The following is a 22,661-nucleotide window of genomic DNA, read 5'->3' as shown; positions in this document are numbered from 1 at the left end:
TCAAGGTAACGGAAACAAAAGAGAAAAGACAATAGAGGAAAGGGGGAGTGAACAGAGGTTAAATAATTCAGGTCAGCATTTTTAAGAGCCTTGAAGAAACAAGAGAGCATCAGTCATCTAGGAATCATTTTGGGGAGCTGGGAGAGGGGGAGAGGAGGGGGAACCAACCTAACGAACATGCTGTTCATGGCATTAACAAGAGCTGTTGCATTTTCTGTGCCATTTGGACAGACCTTGGCTAGTGTAAATGAGCGAGGAATCAGTCCTCCACTTGGGGGTATTTACAGCCTTCTGAAGAAGTGGCCCATGAATCAGAAGGGCAAATCCAGCTCATGCAATTCTAGCAGTTTTGGCCACTTTATGCCATGGATGCTGTTGCCCTCAAATCCTAATTGAATCTCCCCTCAGTTCTGCCCTGGTCCTTGATGGATCCATCTGGGACAGATCCCTGACTACCGAGCTCCTTCAATCACTGTCTCATTAAATGGAAATAACCCATCAGATACAGAGTTTTGCAGCATTAATCCATGTTCGTGCTGACAGTGCCACTGGTGAGAAAAGCAGCTCCTGTGGACTTTACATGTTTCCTTATCCCTGGGCATGCTTTTTTCCCTGAAAATCAGCAAAAGTCACAGAATCACAGAATGATATGGGTTTGGAAGGGACCTCTGGAGATCATCTAGTCCAACCCCCTGCCAAAGCAGGTCCACCCAGAGCAGGTTGCACAGGAACGTGTCCAGGCGGGTTTGAATGTCTCCAGAGAAGGAGACTCCACCATCCCCCTGGGCAGCCTCTTCCAGGGCTCTGCCACCCTCGAAGTGAAGAAGTTCATCCTCATGTTGAGATGGAATTTCTTATGTTCAAGTTTGTGCCCGTTACCTCTTGTCCTGTCACTGGGCACCACTGAAAAAAGACTGGCCCCATCCTCCTGATACCCACCCTTTAAGTATTTATAGGCGTTGATCAGATCCCCCCTCAGCCTTCTCTTCTCCAGACTAAAAAGACCCTAGTCCCTCAGCCTTTCCTCCTAAGAGAGATGCTCCAGGCCCCTCATCCTCTTTGTAGCCCTCTGCTGTACCCTCTCCAGCAGTTGCCTGTCCTTCTTGAACTGGGGAGCCCAGAACTGGACAAGTCCTCCAAGCTGTGAAGCCCAGGACCTATGAAGGGTGAAATTCAGTCTGAAACACCCTTCTGAAGGCTTTCCTCCTCTTTCCCAGTACTGCTGCTCCTCTTCTCTAGGGGATACATCCTCCCTGGACCAGTTTTATTACATAGCTCCTGGAGAGGAGAATGGAAAATTTTGCTTCCTGCCTCTGTCTCCCTCCATTGCATTTAATTTCTGATCTGGGAATATTCCTTTTCTTCCCTTGCTCTAATTTCTGGTCTCCTGTGTTGCTCCTATTTTAGCCTTGGCTTTGCTTGCTTGGGGGATTCCTTTCTCAGCTGTACAGATTTGCGCCGCTGCTGATACAAAGCACAGCTGAGGTTGTAAGGATGTACCAAGTACACTACAGATAAAAGGAGTCATGTAAAATTCAGCTGCATTGAATTAGTCTTGCTGGTGGGAGGATAATTCCTATTAATCATGTCTATTACAGTAATACCTCGGGATAAGCGAAAGATGGGCAGAGCAGTGAATAGCACAAAATGAGGGAAACTCCTAGCCACAATCTGAAAAGAGAAGCACAGTAGGAAATTATATACAATATGTTGGGTGGGCAATACGACCATTGGTAACTCGATTATTTTTGAGGGTAGGAGGCACCCGAGTGGGACATATTATGTAGAGGAAGAAAAGCTGAATGGAAAGAGAAGTGGAAGGAATCAAGAGTCTGAGGATAGCAGTTGGCGCCAGGAGGAAGGGGAGGGAAATATTAGCAATGGAGAACAGAATCTGCCGGGATAGAGAAATTGTTATTTTTTCTTAATAAATAGTACATATTCTGGATTGTGGTAAAATTAAAATTTTGAGGTGAGAAAGGGAAATCACAGAATCACAGAATCTTCTTGATTGGAAGGGACCTTTGAGATCATCGAGTCCAAACAGCAAAAAACCCCAAAAAACCAAAAAAAAACCAACCCAAAAAAAACCCCAACACCAAACACCAAAACCAAACCAAAACAAACACCCACAACCACACACCACACCCACCCACAATCTCGGGCACCAGAGCATGCCCTGAAGTGCCATGTCTACACGTTTCTTAAATACCTCCAGGGATGGCGACTCCACCACCTCCCTGGGCAGGCTGTTTCAGTGCCTGACCACTCTCTCAGTAAAGTAATTCTTCCTAATATCTAATCTAAACCTCCCCTGCTGAAATGCTGAGTTAAATCAGAACATTGCATTTCTATAAAAAATGAAATTTGAGTATTACTTTTTTTTTGTTTGTTGTTCAGTCTGAAATATTGTACCCAGTTTGGTAGGAAAATACATGGTTACTTATGAGTTACAAAAAAATGTTCTAAGGTGGGCATCTTCTGTCTCAATGTAGGTCGGTATTTAAATCTACTCTGCTATTTCAGAATCTACCTCTGTGAAATTTCACCTTCCTACTTCGGACACATATCCCCACAGTTTCCACTGGTGAAATGAAACTTGGTGGCCACTTGTTCCTGCTCTCACCTTGTGCTGAGCTGTTTCAGGAGCTGAAGAGGCAGAAAAAGTCTGCATTCTGGTTAATATTAGGGTTGGCTTTTCTGCCCCTCCAAGCCAGCTCCCTGAAGATCTGATGGGAGAAGCAGCCTTTTTTCTCATGTTTTCCACCATAGATGTCTGGGTTACTACAAATAATTGCATATAATTGATACTTGGATGACTGGATCTATGCTGCCTTTTTCCCTCAGGTGCATCTTATTCAGAGACAAGTGATGAGCCCCGAGACATCAGAGAGCATCATCCAGGTCCTGCTTCCCCGGGACACCAGCAGCTCCAGGGATCTGGAGCAAAACCTCCTGCAGGCCACCGACGTCTTGGCACTGGAGCTTTGGACCGGGCTCCTCTCTAATAATTGTGCAATTGTGGTAATTATACACAAACAAAAAAGTTAATTACTTAATCATGTATAACAAGGACCCTTCAGCTAGTGAGCTAGGCACGCGCTCGGCACAATTATTCACAGGCATGTAATCTACTTCCCTTTGTATTGAATATTTCATTAGTTACTATTCACATCTTCTTGGAGGTGCTTTGCAACGGTTCAGTGACTGGATTTACTCTCATTTCTTCTTGGCTTGTACAAATGTTGTTGCTACAAATATTCCTCTGTATTTTATCCCTTTGATAAGGACGTCCTTTCCAACCTTCCGGTTGCCAAAGAGAACTCACCACAATGTGAACTTCGGGAGCATGAGGCATTTTTAGGTTCCTGCTTTGCCTTCAAGGTCCTTTGGGTGGATCCCCATGTTTTTGTCCCGTGTATGTACAGCTCTTGGCACCGTTGCGATTTTGGCCCTCACAAGGTGCCTTAGCAGTGGTACAATATGGTTAACAAACAGCAGTAGTAGCCAAGGATCTCTGCAAGTGAGGGAGATTGGGCTTCCTAAAACATACATTCATTTTAAAGTTGGTCCAGCCATGGCTGGAATGACTCTTGATTTATTCCTGTGCAGAACAGGAAGAGCACTTACGAGGAGGAGGACAAGATGTATCATGGACTTGCATTTTCAGTTTGAAATACTTAAATGACTTCTCCAAACCCAAGGCAGTTTCCTTCTAAACTAGACCCAGCAAACCAGACCCTCTGGTTTTGGAGGGCTTTGGGTCATGGCAGCTGCCCAGCTTTCTCCGCCTCTGAAGCAGCTGCCTTGCATAATAAATTCGGGAAGGAAGACCAGCCTTCTGCTTCAAGTTAGCACTTGCGGAAAGTAAAGCACATCCCAGCTCTAAGCGTTGCAATACTTCAGCCTAAACCTAGAAGTATTTATCCAAGTGTGCTGGGCCAGTGCCTTTCTGGAACTACAGTACTTCGTGCACTTTTAGTCATCTCTAGGGGACAGGCTGTAGGGCTCGACTACATCTCCCATCAAGGGCTGCATACACCTCATGGACACAGGGAGCCCAGCCCAGAAAAGATGGATGTACAGAACAACCAGACCTGCTAATCCCATGAACCAGCTACATTTGTCCTACAACATTTCCAGTTCGTACTTTACAATTTTTCCATGAAACATTTTTGGAAAATACCAATTTTTGGAAAATGCCAATTTTGGGAAATACCAATTTGCCAGCAAGTTTTGGTGTCTTGTCCAGCATTTGCTCTGAATGGCAAATTGAACAAATTGAATGTTTACAGCCTGGGAAGAAGGTCTGAGATGTTCTTGGGTACAGCACAATGTCAAGGGGACCTGCCAGATATTGCACAAGGTGTGCTTCACCTGGCGACATCCAAATGCGAGCTCCTGACAGTGGTTAAGAATTTATGGTGCGTTAAATCTTCCAAGGATTTTTGAAAAGAGCTGCTGATACTGTCAACTAGATTTCTGGGATAATCTCTGAAACCCAGTATGATACTTCCATGAGTTATGGATGCGAATCTGATCTTTCTGTTGCCCATGTGAACTAGTGAGACCGTTGAAACCACATGCCATTTCCCAGCTATGAATAAAGGGAGAATTGGACCCATTTTTCTTTCTCTGACTTTACTGAATATAAATCAAGGCACAGACATGCTAACTGCATTACACAGATCCTGGTGACAGCAACTTCTCAGTGCTTGAGAGACAAGAGAAACTGTCATTCGACTCTGATCATCAGCTTTATTGTATGCCAGCCAGACGATACACATTTCATGCAGACTACACGTTTGCTCCAACCGCCGCTCAGAAGAAAGTGCTCGACTTCACGTGCGCTGGTCCTGCACTAAGGTACTTGGTTCTTGGTCTGTAGCACCAGTGGTTTTCTCAGGCGTCCTGGAAGCAGAGAAAGAGCATCATTGCAAAGCTGCCAGAGCAATCGGCTGCTGCACAAAACCCAAAATGCCACCCCTGAGTTGGAATTTGCTCCGTGACAAGTGGCTCTGCGGAGGGCTCCCCAAGCAGCCCGCACATGTTTGGTATGTCCTCAGGCTGGTTGGTGAGCCTGGTCCTGGTCCAAAACCCATGGATGTCTGCAAAATTAGGAGGGCTGGAGCTCTTGGCTTTTTGACCAGCCCCCCGGGTTCAACTGGGACCAAGATCAGGCCCACCCACCAGCTATGAAAAATGCTTGCCAATTGATTATAACCTGCATCGAACGAGCACCTCGATGTAAAATTGTCTCACGAAGAAGCAGTTTGTTCCCCTCAAGGCGGATGGTGAAAGGCCTATAAAGCAGGGCAGCCGAGCTCTCGTGCTGCTCGGGAAGCACCCGGTGCCTGTTAAAACAACCAGCAGGAAAGCAAGGCCAGCTAACACATGCTAACCCCCATGTGAGAGCATATCTTCTCGTCAATGCCCCCAGGAGACACCAGGCAGTGATGGTGGTACCAAGGCATTAGATGCCTGTTAGGATCAGCTCTCAGGCCAGCTCTGTACCTGGGACACTCATGGATGGGAGCATAAGAGAACAAAGCCTGGGAAGTAGGGTAGATGCTGCCAGGAGCTCTGGACGGGTGCTGGAGGGAAGGTCGGGTCTTGTTGAAGTGCGAAGGGAGAGATGGGGAAGGGAAGACCTGTAGGGAATGAGGGAATCAATCTTCATTAGGAGAGAGAAAGAGAAGGAGGATCTCCAGGGATGAGGAGAGATGTGTGATGGATGGGCAGGGATCTGTGAGGCTGCATAAAGCAGATGGAGATGTAGGAGAAAACTGCTCAGCTTTAAAATGGGCAACTTTGCACAGCAGTTGCATTAAGGGACTGTGGAGATCTCTCTTTGTCCACCAGCCAGATGTTGGCTTTGTGTAGGGAATGGTTCCAGCCTGCAGGCTGAAGGAGGGAAGGAGAGGTAGACACTATGGCTGGGAGAACAGGTGCTAGTTACCATCTCCTTGGCCCATGAAACCAGCCCAACCCAGACACGAGTCTAGCCATCCCTGCATGAGAGGCTCACGAGGCAGGACCACATGGAGAACCCTGGCAGGGCAGCTCTTGCTCAAATACTCACCCTTGTCCTGCCCTTTGTGCTTACAGTGAAGAGATATCTGGTGCCAGAAGCTGCTGGCAGAGGTCAGTAAGGGCTTTCTCCTGTGTCCCCCATGTAGGAAAACTGCTGAGTCCTTCCAACCTACCAGTTCCTATGGGAATGAGGTGAGCCCAGCACTGGTAAATCAAGGGATTAGGGGAAAATGCAGGGTGGCTCCTCTTTGGAAAGATGCCCCACCATCAGGACAGACCAGGGCCATACTGTTGATGCACAGACATCTGCTAGGACAGGACCCATTGCCTGGCCTCTGGAGAAGGCTGAAGATGATCCCAAGGGCATCAACACGAACCTGAATTCCAACCTGAACGATTCTATGATTCTATGCCTGCACATCCTTGCCGGTGGAGAGCATGCCCAAGGGCACTTGCACATGCAAGCTGGGCAGGTTGAAGTTGCCAGCAGCTACTCCAGATGAAAAACCATCCCTTGTAAGTATGTCTTCACATCTGATCTAGGAAGGGAGGATCTGGCAATTATGGGGCCTGAGCTCAGGTCTTCCTGGGCCAGTGCATCTGTGATGATGCAGGTTGTAGGTGGGTCAACGCCAGACTATTCCCACCTCTTCCTTGGTGTCCAGCCCTGCTCCTGCTGCTGCCCTGCATTTCAGAACAGGGCTTGAGAGCCAAAAATCACCTCTCCCTGGAGCAACATAAACTGTTTGAAATCACTCTCAAACAACACTTCCCTTAGCCCCTGCTAGAGTCACCAGGAGAATTCACCCTTCTCAGCAGCCCTGGTGTGGTACCTCTCTGTTGAGGCAGCCGAGAAAGCTTTTTTCATGAGTATGTGCATCCTTCAGCAAGACCCAGCCTCCTGGAGAACAAAGAGGCTGTGTCCCATCCCTGTCCCCTGGCTTCCTCCTTGTTTGCATCAAATACAGATAATTGTGCGATTGTCCTTCCCTGTAAAGCTCATTCCAAACCTGTTTTAAACTGGAAGGAGCGTGAGGGGGAGGTAATGACATTATTTTCCCCGGGAATTGGTATCCAGGGACAACACAGCATTGCACAGCCTCTCACCAGGAGGAGAACAGCCCTGGGTGCTGTCTGCAGGGCTGCACAGCGAGGTCTGGCCCTGGGTATCAACCTTGGGAAGAATGAGCTGGGAGGGTACAAATGAGAGGGTTGAAAGGAAATCCTGATCCTGAAACGTAACAAGTCCTAACACACAAAGAGCAACATTTACAAATGACCTTTGTATTAGCTGAGTGAGGAAAGAGTTTGGAGACCTTTGCCTTCAGGAGGGCTGCCGGTGGCAAACTGTTGGGTTAGTTATGTGATGTGACAAGGTGAGAAATGCAGAGGAGATGAACTGGAGGTGACAGATCATTATTCGGGTTGCATCTGAGATAGAGATGCAGAAAGAGTATGAAATTCAACAGGGGTTTGTTTCCCAGAAGCAGCACTTGGTGTCTGGAAATAACCAATGGATGACCACCATAACCACACGTAGCACAGTCTCCTCTTTACTGGTCCTGGTGTAACAACGGGGAGCTGGGATCTTGTGATTTGAGGTCTAAACTTGTCTCTGACGATGATGGGCTCCAGCAACATTATCCCATTCTTCACAGATTTGGAGGACCTTCTCGCAGCTCATCCTTGTTCCTCTGTGGATTCAGGTCTTGGTGTTTTTTGTGGCCTCATATCAAAAAGAGCGGATGACATTTATCCTCTTCTGCAGAATTATCTTCATTCAAAGCTGTTCAACTACTTGGGAGCTGCTATGAGTCCGTATAGACAGACCCAACTCCAGGCACACAGAAAATGAAAAGCTGCCTTCAAGAGCAACTAGAAGCAGCAGGAATCCTCTACCAGCAGCTCAGAAACACCAAAATAGCCCCAGGCACATATAGCTGTGAAGTTTGGTGCTGAAGGGCCATTTTTAAAAAAGAGCTGTGAGAAATTTGTCCTTTCTTTCCCAGAGAATTCAGGTGAGGAGATGGCTCTTCTTTGTGGAGGAACTGACCTTTTGGATAGAGCCCTCACCCAGGAGGACATTGGCAGGTTCATGTTCCTCAGAAGGTACAAACTCATCAATTCCTGCGCAAATGCAATTAACAATTAGGTTGTAGGATATGGTGAGTCACTTCTCTCTTCTGAATTCTTTATTGCCCTTTGTGCACTGAAGTTTGGCCTCTGTGATAACAGTGACGAAAACACAAGTCCTCTTTTGTCCCCCAAAATGGCCTTAATATCATACTTAATAACTGGTCTCAGTTATATGCCTTGGAAAAGGCAACGGCATTGAATCGTGGGTCCAACACTGTAAGTTACAGCAGGGAAACGAAGAATTTCAGCAAGCAGAGGGGTTTCTATGGCTTGCATAGGCTGGGTGGGCGCTGGAAATGCGCACCAGTTTGGGGCCAGCAAGGGCTGATGGAGAAGAAAGTGTCTGGTTGTGAAGTCTGACCTTCTGTAGGTGCGAGGTGAGCAACAAGGAGCTCAGCACTCCAGAGTTTAAACAACTGTCCACCTCCAAAGCAGCAGATATACAAGCATTTACAACGCTCTGCTAGCAATTCAGATGTTAGAAGACTTCAACGTACCTCCAAGGTCAGCTAGGGACCTTAGTGACATCCAGGAATATTGTCCTAAATACTATTCAGTCCCTAAAACTGTACAGTTGAGATTTTTGGCTGCTGTTTTGGGTTGTTCTAGAGCTTTTTCACTCTTGGAGTCTAGATTGTGGAGGAGGAGGTGGCAGCACTGTGAAAGCACGGCAGGTGGGAGCAGGTCATGGTGACACATGGGAAAGGATGCAGGGCCTTACCTACATCAAGGGATCCTCTTTCCCACTGCCTCTTTCCAGTATCTACACTGAAATGCTTAGAACCTGGAGATGTCAAGCACTACCCAGTTGCAGGTCTCACTTGTCCTAGATAAAACCTCCAGGCTCCTCACTGAGAAGGAATGGACCTCCCCACAAGCTTAGTCTCTTGCACAGTGGCACTGAAGGAAGCCCAGGGGACCAAGCACTGCTTGATCCTTCTCCCATCCATGTCCACAAAACAGCTTCAGTTTGGCCTTGAGTCAGGTCTTTGGACCTAACCTCTGCAGATGGCCCATGAAACCAGGCTGATGGCCATGCTGTGAGCTCAGCTCCCCACTCAGCATGATAATGAATCTCCTTTGCTTTCTGGCAGGGTGGTGTCACACTACCTGCAGTGAGGGTCACAGTAAGAGAAGAGGAACTGAGTTGCTCCTGCATCTTTCCATGGGTGTGTGGAGCAGCTGGGAAGAAGAACCATCTCCATGTGCACAGATAGCTCCAGCCAGCACAGGCCAAAATAGCACATTCAGGCAATAAATTAGGACAAGGAGGGAGCAAGGAGCCACCTGGGGCTTAGTCACAATTGGTTCCCGCTGTACTCACAGGTTGAAGGGACCACGGGCAGGTCTAGTCCTAGCCTGGGGTGGAGGAAGAAGATGCCCAGGGCACCTTCTGAACAACAAGAAGCCTCCTGGGCATCCAGCTCTGAAACATGTCCTTCTGCTTCTTCCCCTGAGAGGTGCACCTGCTTGGTTTTCCACTGACACGCTTCTGCCCAGGGTTTTCTGTATTGCGCTGGGAAAGGCAGTTCCTTTAACATCAGCTGCTTCTGCTCTGGGTTACAAGATTTCTCCTTCATTCTCCTCATTTGCTGCGTTTGTTGAGCCACCTGCCAGCCCAGGACATCTCTGCAGGAAGCTGGAGAAAGGCCAGACTCTTTATCAGATGCTCCAGAATTGCAAAGGACAGAAGGTCATGCAGCTCTGAATGTATCAGGCTCCTACAGAGACAACAAAGCTTGTCTCTGTGGCTGTAAAAAACAAAAGGTGCTGGGGAACAAAAACACGAGCAGAGTCACCCCAAAAGACTACGGATAGAGCTGCGGCAGCAAGACTGACTGCTGGACTGGCCACGAAGACAGACACAGAGTGCACTTGCAGACACATCTACTGAAGCCACACCAAGAAACGAGAGAGAGAAAGGGCAGTTGGTAGGTGAGGTATCGTTTATTCCAAGCAGTGAGCATCATCGCACAGTACAGGCAAAGAAAAAGGTTTACAGTCCAAGAGAGACAGGACACGAGACACTAACTTGGGGAGGATGTGAAGGAGAACATCCCTGGTAGAGCTGGGCATTTAAGATGATGTGGAGGGGAAAGATGCTGGAGGGGGAGAGGTGGGAGAAAGCACAGGGTTGGAGAAGCAGCTGAGGGACAGACATGGAAAGGCTGGCAGGGAAGATGGAGGGAAAATGATTTTGAAGGCAAGAAGGAAGAACAGCGTGGTGGGCAGTTGGGGTGGTGAGGGCACTGAAGACAGCATGGGAAGAAGCCAACAGGGACAGAGACATCTGACCAGCAATGAGACCTGGGGAGAGGGGAGGGAAGAGAAGCAACAGGGGCAAGGGCATCCAGTGCCCTGAAACCCCAAAGTACTATCTATTTCATTAAATTAAAGGTGCCTTGTTGGCTCGTGTCCCTGTTGATAAATCTCTTGGCTCCAAACAAAGTGGCCACAACTGAACTGGTCTTCAGCTGGGTACTAAATCCTGAACCAGGCCAAGGAGCAGGTCATAGAGTCATAGAATGGTTTGGGTTGGAAGGGATCTTAAAGATCATCTAGTTCCAACGCCCCTGCCATGGGTAGAGACACCTCCCACTAGACCAGGTCAGTCCAATGACCAGGGACTACTCTCAGGATTTCTTTATCTTGACCATCAGGCACTGGCGCCATCAAGTGCTCCTGGGTGCTGTTTAACTGATGAGGACAGACCCATCTGCCACAGCCACTGTGTGGCGAGATCCCCTCCACCATGTGTCGTGCAAGCTGCTCCTCACCCTCTGCTGTGACCCAGCTCTCCAGACCTCTCTCAGAGCCAGGCAGGGTACACAGGTCTCTGGTTCCCCAAGAAAATATGGGAGGACCCATCTTTGCTTGGGACTTTGAGGTTGCTTCATGTATCAGGCTAGGTTGGGGTGGGAGGTGGGCAGATGACAACAAGGGGGTTTCAGAAATGTTTGCCCCTTTCCATCTCTCACACCATTGCATGGTTATTATTCCTCTGTGCTCCCACATATCGCTAAGATATGTCACTACTCATCATCCATCGTTTTTCTGGTGGCTGGTCCTTGCCGTTGGTTTCTGTGCAGCAGAATTCCTGCAGGGAAAGCTGGCATTTTAGAAAGCATAAAGATGCTTTCAATCCATTAGCAGGCTTTTCTTTTATCCTTGGGCTCACATTTCCTCCACATGTCAGTCATGATTAGAGAGCTGTTTCCAAGGCACCCTGCAACAGAAATTAAGACTGTTTACAAGCAATCCATACCTCACAATAAACCACCAGTCCTGAAGTTCTCAGAGCTGTGTTACCCCTCATTGCAGACCTCTCAGCTTGTGAGTAGACCCAGTGGCATTAGTGGAATTGCTCCCAACCCAAGAAGGTCACATGAATAAGGGCAAATGGAAGTGGGCTGTCAAATCCCCAATTGGATCAAACTTACCATGACACTGCTGGAAACAGGGAGAGCTGAAGCCCATGTCTGAACATCACAATATTTTCCAACTGTGCAAGAGATACTGCTCTTAGCGCCGAACACTGCCATGTCATCACGTTCATACCAGGGAATTTCTTCTTCCTGTACAGCTCCTCTTCTTTATTTGATGTTGCTGTTGGTGTTGGGGATGGTGGTTGTCCCTTGGACGTTGGGAGGTACCAGCTATGACAGAGACATCTTCTGAAAAAGGCCCTTTCTCTCCTACACTGGCACATATCTATGATGATTCTATGATCTCTAAACAAACCCTAAATCCAAAGGATATTGCGACATAAGGGCTGACATGTCAGCTGATGAAATATCTGTACTCATCCTTTGACCTTGCTTTACCAGTCAGGGATGTAATGATGATAACTGAGGTTTTCAAAGGAAACTCAGAGACAGGGAAGTGGCAAAATCAGTAAATCTCAGCCCTGTGCCCACTTAAGCTCCCGTCTGATGCAGGGAACAGGAGGCAGGGATGGAGAGCATCGGGCAGGAACCTCTTCATCCACCCATGAACAAGCCTTCGGGGGTGTGTGCTGAAGCCCTCAGCACACGATGTATTCGAAAGCAACTGATTAAAATCGGAAACATGCTTGCCAACCTTCATGGGGCTGCTCAGACCCTGTGCAACCAAAGTGACACCTCTGCCAAGCCACACTCAGACGCTCTGTTATTGAGTGTGAGAAGCAGCCTTAAATTCAACATGCCAATATTTTCCCTTCTCTTCTTTTCCCCTCACCAGACACCAACACTGACAATTAGGCATATTTTCACCCCAGCCAGCGCCTCCACACTAAATGCTCTTATAAGACAAAGCATTTAATTTTTAGTAACCCACCTCCAGTGCTTTGCACAACAGCCCTTGGAAAAAGGTGGGCAGTGCCAGTCACTAATGACTTGGCAAAGATTAAGGAGTGAGTCAGTAGCAGCAGGTTCAGACAGCAATGGTTAAAGACCTGGGAGACGAGGTCCCCATGCCTGTCATCAGCCCAGCAGGTCCTACTGTCTCTTAGAAATCCATCCTGCCCCTTCGGGCGTTCAGACTTTGCGACGCTGAGCAAGTTCAGAGAACAATAGGAGAGCAGAGGCATGTTTTCCAGCACTGAGTATGGGTGCCTGGGTGGATGGATGACCCAGATGGATCACCCATCCACGCTGCAGTATGGAACAGACCCCATACCTTTGGGTCACGGGAGAAACATTTTGTTGGCCAACATGGATTGTCACAGATAAGTCCCGTCAATGACCAGTCTTTTAAAAATGAGCATTTTCTCCAATATCAGCTGTGAAGGGGTGAAATGATAAATCCCCAGACCTACAGCTCAGCTGAAACACTTTAAAGATCATATAGTTATGCGTGATGGATGAATGGATGAAGCTGGTGGGGAAGGGAGAGGGAAGGCAGGGTGATATGGCAGGACATTGGAAAGCAGCACTGTTATTAGCGTGTAGTCACAGATGGGATAAACTTAGCGATTTCTAAACCAGGCAGGGATGAGAAACAGCCCCCAGAAATGGTAAGACAGAAAAGGGTCAGTGCTCCATGGAAGTCAGCAGAGCTATGTTGGAGGAGAGATTTCAAAATACAACCTCAATGCAGAAAATCTTCCCCAGGTCAGTGGGGATGTTATTGGAATACTCATTAAAAGAGAAAACATGATTAAAATTAAAAATTGCAGATAGGAGCTTACAGGCTAACTAAAAGAAAAAAGAGATGGAACTAAGATTAGGGTTCACTGTTTAAAATAAAATTGTCCCCTCAACCCTGCTTTCTTCTCAGCCATCTTTTTCTCCAGACAGCAAACATTTTCATTAATATAAAATCAACCCTTTGCACTTGCAAAGACACTGCCAAATGCCTGTTCATCCTGTTCATGGTGGCTGGGCTTGCAACACACTGAAAGTGCTCAACCCAAGAATTTGCCATCTCCTCTCAATGAGGATTTCGAGCCCCTTGACCCCTCTCATGGACCGTTCAGGTGGTTTTGGGCCAAAGCAAAAGCTGTAGGCAGTTGGAAAAAGGTGTGTAATTAAGCGACCTCATCCAGAGCATCTCCCCTCCCTCCAGCTCTCTGTGGGGCTCGGCTTCTTCTCCCTGACCCAGCGCAACGTGGACAGGAGCAAGGTGCAGCACCAACCCTCCGCTCGATACGCCACATGTACAGAGAAGAAAAGCCAACTACCTGCTCCGTCCACATGGCTTCACTGTCCATCTTCACATCTTTGCAAATGCTTAGCTCTCACGGCAGGCTACTCTGAGGTTAGCAGCCACCTAAAGGGAGCCAGGCTGTGACAGCTCAGTTGTCCCCATGCCAGGGCTGGAAGTGGTGGTGGCTCTAAGCAACACAAACCTGATTACCGTTAGAAGGGCGTTTCTTTCACTTAACTGTGCTTCTTATCGAGAAAATAAGATCAAGGAGGTGGTATTCGTCTTTAGCATTTATTTATCATTGGAAAAAAAAACCCCTTTGAGCAAGCAAAGATCACAAGCACGTCACAATCAATTGGCTATACATTAGTTTGTGTGTGTGTGTGTGTGTATTTGTGTGTGTGTGTGTGTGTCATTCTCATCAGAACAGCAAGAATGAAAAAGCACCACGAGGAGGTGTGCTTAACACATTACAAGAGACAATTCGTGATACGCAACCAAACCCAGGCCACAAAATATTAATTAGACACTTCCTATCTGCCTCCAAGAGGCAAGAGTTTGTGGAATTCATGGGAGCCATGTTTTTACACCGGACGCGTTGCAAATGAAGAAGCAGGTGATCGGTGTGCAAAGCAGTCAGAAAACAGGAGCTCAGTCAGCAGTTAGCACCATTTTGCAGAAAGGAGTAAACAGTACAATACAGTGAAAATGAGAAAGCAAGCAATAGACAGCATAGGAACTTTCACAGGGTAAAAAGCAAAACATTTCTTTTCTTTTTTTTTTTCCTTTTTACAAAGAAAGCAAAACATATTACAAATTAGCGGTGAGACAGGATCAGCATTGTGGTAGCTGGAAACACAGAACAGCAGAGCACTCTTTCCCAGCGGGATCGACAAGCTCAGAGTCCAAAGTGAACTTGAAACGGCAGAGATTTGGTCTCCTTTCTGATAAACCTGAGTGGGTCGGATGGGTATAAAGTCTGTGGAAGGTAGAGCAATGCAGGATTTCACCCTGAGTTCCTGGCAGTTCCTGGCATTCCGTGCAATGCTAAGCTGCATGCTTGGATGTATGCTGAGGACCTGGTGCACATGGAGCAAAGGCCAGGATTTATATCCCTGTTTTGTTGCTGTCTGAGAGGGAGGTGCCCAGGCCCTACCAGTCTCCTAGGCTCTTTCTGAAAAGATTGAAACCTTCCAAGGATCATTCATGCCACCCAAAGAGAGGTGTCCAAAATAGGTAGCTCAATGGCCCTTGGAAAGTTCCTTCACTAGAGAGGGAATTTAGATCGCTGGCTGTCACTTCATACCTAGCTTTGTAGTTAGATGCCACCAAAAACTTCACGTATTAAGGAAATATAAGGCCAAATTCTGACCACTCGCTGTGTATGTTTCATTCAAACATCATGATGGATGCTCTTCATTGAGAAGAAGCAACCCTGAAGCCCTACATGATGAGCGGTTGATGCTTCATCATGGAGATGCTAGGATTAGGTGGTCTGAGCATCACAGTGATGTTCCTTAGGCAAAATTTGGTTACCCTTGAAGTCAAGGGCTAAACTCCCATTGAAATCAAGGGGAAATGGTGGCAAGTGTGCTGTCTCTTTGAATGTGAAGCTTTGGGCCAAAAAATAATTGGGAGAATCAATTGGCATGGTACAGTGAGATCGGTGTGTTGGGGGCTACTGGTACCTGTCTACGTGCCTTCCTGACATGTTCTGCCTGCTGTGACACGTCATCTTCACGCTGTTGCTATATCCTGCGATAGGAAAGGACGTTACTGAGGAGTGTGAAGATGGATGAAGCATCTAAATGCCAAGGAATCACACCAAGTCTTGGAAGCTCAGGCTTCTCTGGCCAGTTGTCCCTTGCGCGACGGGGTGGGAAGAGCTGTGAGCGGCACTCCTCTCCACCAGCTCAACGCAAGCCTTTCGCCGAGCTGCTCTGGAGACAGAGCTGAGCTTTGCAGGGGGCTTCTGAGCACTCAGAAAAGCAATGGTCAATATGGACAGGTCAGCGTCTCCATGGAGCATGCACATCAAAAATGCACTACATTCGCAAAGATTTCCACAGTTTTACTTCCTGGAGGATTTCCCTGGTTTCCTCCTAAACGTCGGAGGTTTAAATATATATATCTCTATATATGAATATATATTTTCCACATACACAACCTGACTAGCTCATAGCACACAGTTCTAACACAGCTAAGCTTGGAAATACACCACTGAATTCAGAACACTACACTTACTTATTAGTCAAAGCTTTAGGCTGTTAGCGCAAGCCAAACAGGACACATCACACAATACACTGAACTTGGCATTTATTCATTACTAAGGCCAGCAAATGTCACTACCTGTATACCACAGAGCTTTCCTCCTCTTTGGAAACGTTCTCCCAGCCTCGTAGCCCTCCACTCATTTATGTTTCCAAAAAGACCCAATTCTAATGGGATGAGACCCCAAAAATGGGACTCCTTGCCCTCCCAGCCCATCCCTTTTTCTATGAGACAGCTTCACATCTCTAAAATATCCTAGCAGCAAGACTTCCCTCATTCAAACACCTCTACAGCAACACAGTTCTGATAGTCTCCTCTTACACCATCTCCCTACACCTACCCCTACTTCCCATCTCACTCTTCGTCCTTCCCAATTGTCTGTTCTCTGAAAGGTGCAAGCTGGACTGTGTGGTAGGATAGAAATACTGAGCTGAAAAAAAATAAAGAAGAACCCTGCATCTTGACTTGCAGCTACTCCGGTATAAGAGAGTTTAACAGCTCAGTTTGGTGGGATCAAGCTTAATCCTTACATATTTTGGAACCAAATCCAGGAGTTAGGCATCTAAATTTGGATTGGGACCACACCTCTCCCAGCTGCCATTGACTCAACGACCCAAATTTTGGGGTATGCGATGCCAGTCTGTTGGGCCAGTTCATACTGGCTGACAAATGGTCCTGCTGTGTTTACAGCTTCCAAACTGGTCTTGCTGGGCATGGGGATTTCCTAGAGTAAGAGCACAGTAAATAGGATTGAGACCCTGAGATCTTTCCTGGAGGCAGTCTGGGGATCCCAGCAAGTGGTTTATGGCCCTCTTAGGATGCTTACGAGCCAACATGAACTCCAACAGCTGGTAAAGTCAAAACAATGGGGGCTGACAGCTCTAGCCAACCTTGGTGACTCTTTTCTCTCTACCCCTCGGAAGGCCATGTCTGCAAACCAAACCTCTTCGGAAATCTAGCTCTGTCTACTGGCACCCCAGAAGTGAAGAAAGCAGACCAAGATTCAAAACAAACCAGGGGTAACTAAAAAGATCCATAACCTAGGGGAAATAATAGGGAAGAACAGCCTGCCAATAACCTAGTCTGACCTGCCACATGCTTGGGAAGTCTTCACTGCTCTCTGCGCCTTCCCTTACTCCTTTTTTTTTATAAATCAAGTCTTTTTAATGGTGTTGATGGGTGAAGCTGCCTTGATGCAGCTAGAACTATCCCCCCGCTACCGTGGGGGAAGATTTGGCCCTTTATTTGCATGGGATCTCCTTCCCTGTTGCTTCTTGGAGCAAAAGTCCTCCCAGTGTCACCAGGGGAAATTGCTCTCAGCCACATCACTGATTCTAGAAGACTTAGGGCAGATCCACGGCACCACAAATGAACCTCTGATCCTCTCTGCCTCCAAAACCTTTCACCTGCTGACACCAGTGGGAGATGACCAAACAATGGCCAAACCCAAAAGGGCCTCATGGGATGACAGCACAGCCCCTCCATGGCTCAACGGGCACTTACATGCCATCAAAGCATTGAAGAACCAAGCCTGAGGAAAGGGACAGGCTGTTGGGCACAGTGACGGTTAATCCATCACCTTCATCTCCTACAACCTGGCTTGTGCATTCCCATGTCCCTCACTCTGTGCAGAGCCGTGTTGTGCAGGCAAAGCAGAACAACCTGACCTCAGAAACAAGGATTCCCTAATCCTCCTTGGAAATAAAACAGAAAAGCTTCTAATACAATCAGAACAAAAAGCAGATTAGAAGCCTCTAATTAATTTTGTGGCCTTTATTTAATCAAAGGAAGAAAAAAAAAAGGAAGGAAAGAAAGAAGGAAAGAAAAGGAAAAAAAAAACCAAGAAAGAAAGGAAAGTGCAGTGACATTTACTCTTTTGCCTCAGCCAGTTTATTGTTCATCTCTTTACTTTTCTCCTTGTCCTCTGGCTTTGCTGTGTTGGAGGTCTCGGCGCTCTTTTTCTTGGCAGCCCGGCCAGATGCAATCTGCTTGTCTTTGGCCTTTTTCAGGGGTTTATGGCTTGTTGTGGTCTTTTTTGGTTTGGAAGGCTTTACGCTAGGCTTTTCCACCTGCATGGAGGGCGACATTCAAAACGACAACACAGAGATGGAGAGAGAGAAAGAGAGACACAAGGACAGGTGGAAAACAGGATTTAGATCAGAAATAGCACGATTGTTACTTATCTACTCAGCTATGCTCTGCCACCAAGGGAGGGAAGCAGCTGGGCACGTGCTGAGTTGCAAATGGCCAACTCCTTTCATGGTGTTGATGCCCTGAAGCCACAGTGCCCATTGTAACCAGATCAGGACACAGTAGGGTAAAGAGCAGAGTAAATATAATAAGTCATTTTATCAATTCTTCCATCTTTCTCTGACTTCAGGAGGGGCTTTGCAAGCCCCCCCAGGAGATTCTCTGGACTTGAAGCAGAGAAATGATGCTCAGGACAAAAAGGCTGGTTTAAATCCCCGTTTTTCTCCCAGGGCAAGACTCCTCAGTTTGCTCTTCCCTAACAGATTGCTACAACAGAGTAAAATTACTTGGGGATAGCTGGGGCACAGGAACACCGACTGGCACCTGAGTGAAGTCCACAATAGTGTCTTGCAATTACCTATTTCTACAGCCCCCAAAATAGGGAGGAAGGCTTCAAAATTAAGGAGGAACGGAATTCTTCCGCTCCTCCATGTTGGCCCTGCCACCCCTCTGAGACCTGACAAATCTAAGCACTTATAAACTCTGGGAAGGACTAATAGTCCTAGGTTTAAAACTGCGCAGACTGACTCCATTTATATGCGGATCCTCCGCTGTTCTTAGAAAACAAGGCTGGAAGACATTGCAGCCCAGGCCCTTCTCGAAACATCCTCCATCTGATCAAAGCCAAAAGTGCTTGCTGTCAAAATCTGTGGAGTGCTCTGAATTAATTGCAGATGAAGATCTGGCTCTTACCATGTTGTTCCTGGGATAAAATGTAATGTGGGGCACCTGTAGTTTTGGAGGGAGAAAGAGAAAGCTGTCTAGATAATCACCTGGGAAATGACAATGCCAAAACCTCTTCATCTAGGAGCTACCCTCACTTCTCACTGCAGTTTGACGTAGGGCACTATAGTCTCCAAAGTGCCTCAACCTGTACCAGAGCCCACAGAATCATAGAACAGTTTGGGTTTGAAGGGACCTTAAAGATCATCTAATTCCAACCCCCTGCCATGGGCAGAGACACCTCTCACCAGACAAGGTTGTTCAAAGCCCCATCCAACCCGGCCTTGAACCCCTCCAGGGATGGGGCAGCCACAGCTTCTCTGGGCAACCTGGGCCAGGGTCTCACCACCCTCACAGCAAAGAACTTCTTCCTAATATCAAATCTAAATCTCCCCTTTTTCAGTTTGTAGACATTAGCCCTCGTCCTACAACTGCATGCCCTTGTAAAAAGTCCCTCCCCAGCTTTCCTGGAACCCCTTTAGGGACTGGAAGGGGCTCTAAGGTCTCCCCGGAGCCTTCTCTTCTCCAGGCTGAACCTCCCCATCTCTCTCAGCCTGTCCTCACAGCAGAGGGGCTCCAGCCCTCAGAGCATCTCCATGGCCTCCTCTGGAGCTGCTCCAACAGGTTCATGTCCTTCTTATTTTGGGAGCCCCAGAACTGGACACAGTACTACAGATGGGGTCTACACCAGAGTGGAGTAAAGGGGCAGAATCATCTCCCTCGACCTGCTGACCATGTTTCTTTTGATGCAGCCCAGCATACCATTGGTTTTCTGGGCTGCAAGCACACATTGACAACTCATATTCAGTTTTCATCCACCACCATCTCCACGGTGGATCCCCAGATGCACCCACTGGTTGGAAATGAAGATGCCACATGAGGGGAATGACAGTAGGCAGTGTTCGGCCCAGCCTTACTGTGTTGGACATGTCCCACCAGGAGAAGTGGTGGCCCTGGGTCCCTTCCCGTCACCTTTCTCACCTTTGGCGGTTCTTTGTACGGCTCGCTGTAGAGAGTGCGTATCCTTCTGCGCTCCAGGAATTTGTTATCGGCTGGAGTAGGCTTACTGGTTTCCCCCTTGAATTGAGCGCTGTAACTGGTTTCGTGGATCATTTTCTCCTCTGGTGGCTTGTACTGGGCCTTTGCTTTTATAGCTTTCACAGGCTTGACATCTATCCAGGGTCTGAACTCATTTCTGAACATCAAAAAAGAAAGCAGTTAAGGAATTAAACCAACAGGTGTAGTGATAATGTGGGAATGAAATCCCTCATTGCTCAGCAAGCTCTACTTGGAAGCTCCGCAAGCTTTTGCCTCCATCCAATCAACTTTACAAAGAAACTGACTCCCAAAAGCTCATTTTTGACCTCCTCTAAAACCCATTGACACATTAGGATACATTCAAATGAAATCTGCTCTATTAAAATCAGGGAGTCCTGGGCACCAGACAACTTGCTACCTGTGTGACAATGGTTGGGTACCCTCTGAAAAACTGTCCTTGGCTGTGGCTGCGATCCTTTTTTTGAAAACATAGATGCTTTCTTGTCTCTACAGCTTTGTCTCTGCGCTGAAGCTATCTGCAAGCAGTTCCTGACTCTCGCAATTAGGGTGGAAAAGAATACTGAGAAAGGAACATCAAAATTCGTGTTCTGCAACTCAACACAGGACATGCGCTTCTCAGCCAACTTCCCTGCAGGCAAGCTAGCTGGGTGACTCAGAAATGTGAAGAGACAAGATTTCCTACAACCACCCCTTACCCATTGCCTGTGAGTACAGCTTTCATTAATTCCCATAAAGGAATACTTTAAGATAAAGCTGTCTTAGATGTAAACTCAAGCAGAGCAGGAAATACATGGTTTATCAGATATTGTGAGCCATGGCTTCTCTTTATTAGCTGATGGTGAATTCCCAAGTTACTGGAAAAAAATAACACTATCTTTCATTTCTTTTGGACAGAAATGTGACTTCTTGGAGGAAAAAACCCCAACACATTTCAAAGGCTTTTAGCATGTGCTGGACACATTCTTGTTCCCATCCACAGCCTCCTTCTCATGCACGTTTTAGTTCTTCCCAATGGAGCACCATCATCTTCCTAATTTTGAAGCAAACCGGTTCATTTTTTCTCTAAAAATTGCCGTCCGTCTGAGAAAACCCCAAGTGTGTTGCTACCTTAGATGGGTCATGCTCAGACATAATCCCAGGCAGTGTTCAAATCCTTAGGACTCCAGTACAAGCCAGGTGCTATCCTAGCAGTGGTAACACAGGCCCTCCACAAAGGGGTGAATTTTCCTTAGAAATCAAAGCCCTTGTTTTAATTTCAGGACCTCTGTGGCAATGGGACCACTAAGTTGCAGACCCTGTCCCTCCTGCCACTTTTTGTGGTTGTGTTACTCGTTTTCAGCCTGGTTTATAAGAGAAATGAACCCCGTGTGAGGGCACTGCCAGTCAATCCCTTCTCATAATAGCTTTGGGCATCTTAATCTGCTTCAACCAAATTTGACTCATGGAGATATTCAGCTTTTACTTTTATGGAGATAAGCAGTTGGACTGAGTCCAGAGGCTCAGAAAAGCTTCTGTATGGACATGCATACTTCATCAGTCATCAGAGGACCTGCTTAGACACAGAGGCTAGGCTGCAGAAGTTCATCCGTTGTCCTCAAGGCCCAGTAATAAATGGTCCCTTTAGCTGCAGGATGAGTGTAGCTCCCTGTCCACCCAGTACTATGTTTCTCATTCACACAATCCCACTGCAAAGATGGAAAAAACCCTTTCTCTTCCAAGATAATTGCTGGTTACAACAGTCTCCTGGGTGTGTTTCTCCTCCTAAGACACCTATGTTAAGGTCTCACCACATCTGCAGGGTGATTGTGTCCTTGTGGAAGTCAATGTGGACTGACCAACACAGTCAGTGGACCTTGGAGAGCCCTTCCCTATGCCAAAGATGAGTGACAGATTTAGGATGAACTGAATGCTTCTTTGGGCTCTGCTAATGGACTAGATCTCCACTGATGGGAATACAAACACGTAGCACACGTGAAGACACTCACACATACACCCCTACATGTAGGTATCTTAATCTATGAGCCAAATCCCATCTCCAACTCTCCATCCTGTCTTAGTGTTGATTCTACCTATATCTACTTTTTGTTTTCCCTGTATTTCTTCATTTCCCATGCCCTCTTTTACTATTCAGTCCTTCTTGGGCTTGGACAATACTGCCAAAGACCCAGGAACACTGTCTGTTTGAAGGACCCTATTCCTCATTAAACTGTTGCACTAAACGAGCAACACATGAATGGGCTCATCTGTGTTTCCTTCTTTCCTGCTCATTTGTCCACAGATATTTCTCTGCAGTCCATTGTTAAAATATCCCTTCTGCAAGAAGAGTTGGCAGAGAGGAGGAGGAAACATCTTTAAAGCACTGGATTAAAGGTGTGAAGACATGACTGACAAACTCAAAGTTCATCGTAAGCTCCTCAGAAGGTAAGAGGCTCCTTCCTAGGATCCACTTCTCTTCTGTAAGTAGATTCTAATGTTTTTAACTGCCTTCTAAAGGAAACAAAATCATGCACTAATTCTCTCTGTCCACATCTATCTGTCACTCAGATCCCTCTATAACAACT

At 47.0% G+C, this 22,661-nt stretch overlaps 1 protein-coding gene across 1 annotated transcript in view; it reads right to left on the bottom strand.

Annotated features, from left to right (window-relative positions):
- Positions 1–4,841: 4,841 nt before the first annotated feature.
- The window catches only part of MAP6 (microtubule associated protein 6), a 51,129-nt gene continuing 33,309 nt past the window's right edge, over positions 4,842–22,661 (bottom strand). Inside the window, exons 2-4 of the mRNA XM_074156874.1 lie at positions 20,023–20,236; positions 17,941–18,137; positions 4,842–4,911 (exon numbers count right to left, since the gene is read on the bottom strand). Of these exons, the coding sequence (XP_074012975.1) occupies positions 4,842–4,911; positions 17,941–18,137; positions 20,023–20,236 (481 nt within the window). The remainder of the gene's footprint in view (positions 4,912–17,940; positions 18,138–20,022; positions 20,237–22,661) is intronic.

Source organism: Numenius arquata, chromosome 1, assembly GCF_964106895.1.
Source record: "Numenius arquata chromosome 1, bNumArq3.hap1.1, whole genome shotgun sequence".
In the NCBI taxonomy this organism is placed as follows: Eukaryota; Metazoa; Chordata; class Aves; order Charadriiformes; family Scolopacidae; genus Numenius; species Numenius arquata.
The sequence above is the reverse complement of the archived record's forward strand: the minus strand, read 5'-3'. Positions and strand labels throughout refer to the sequence as shown.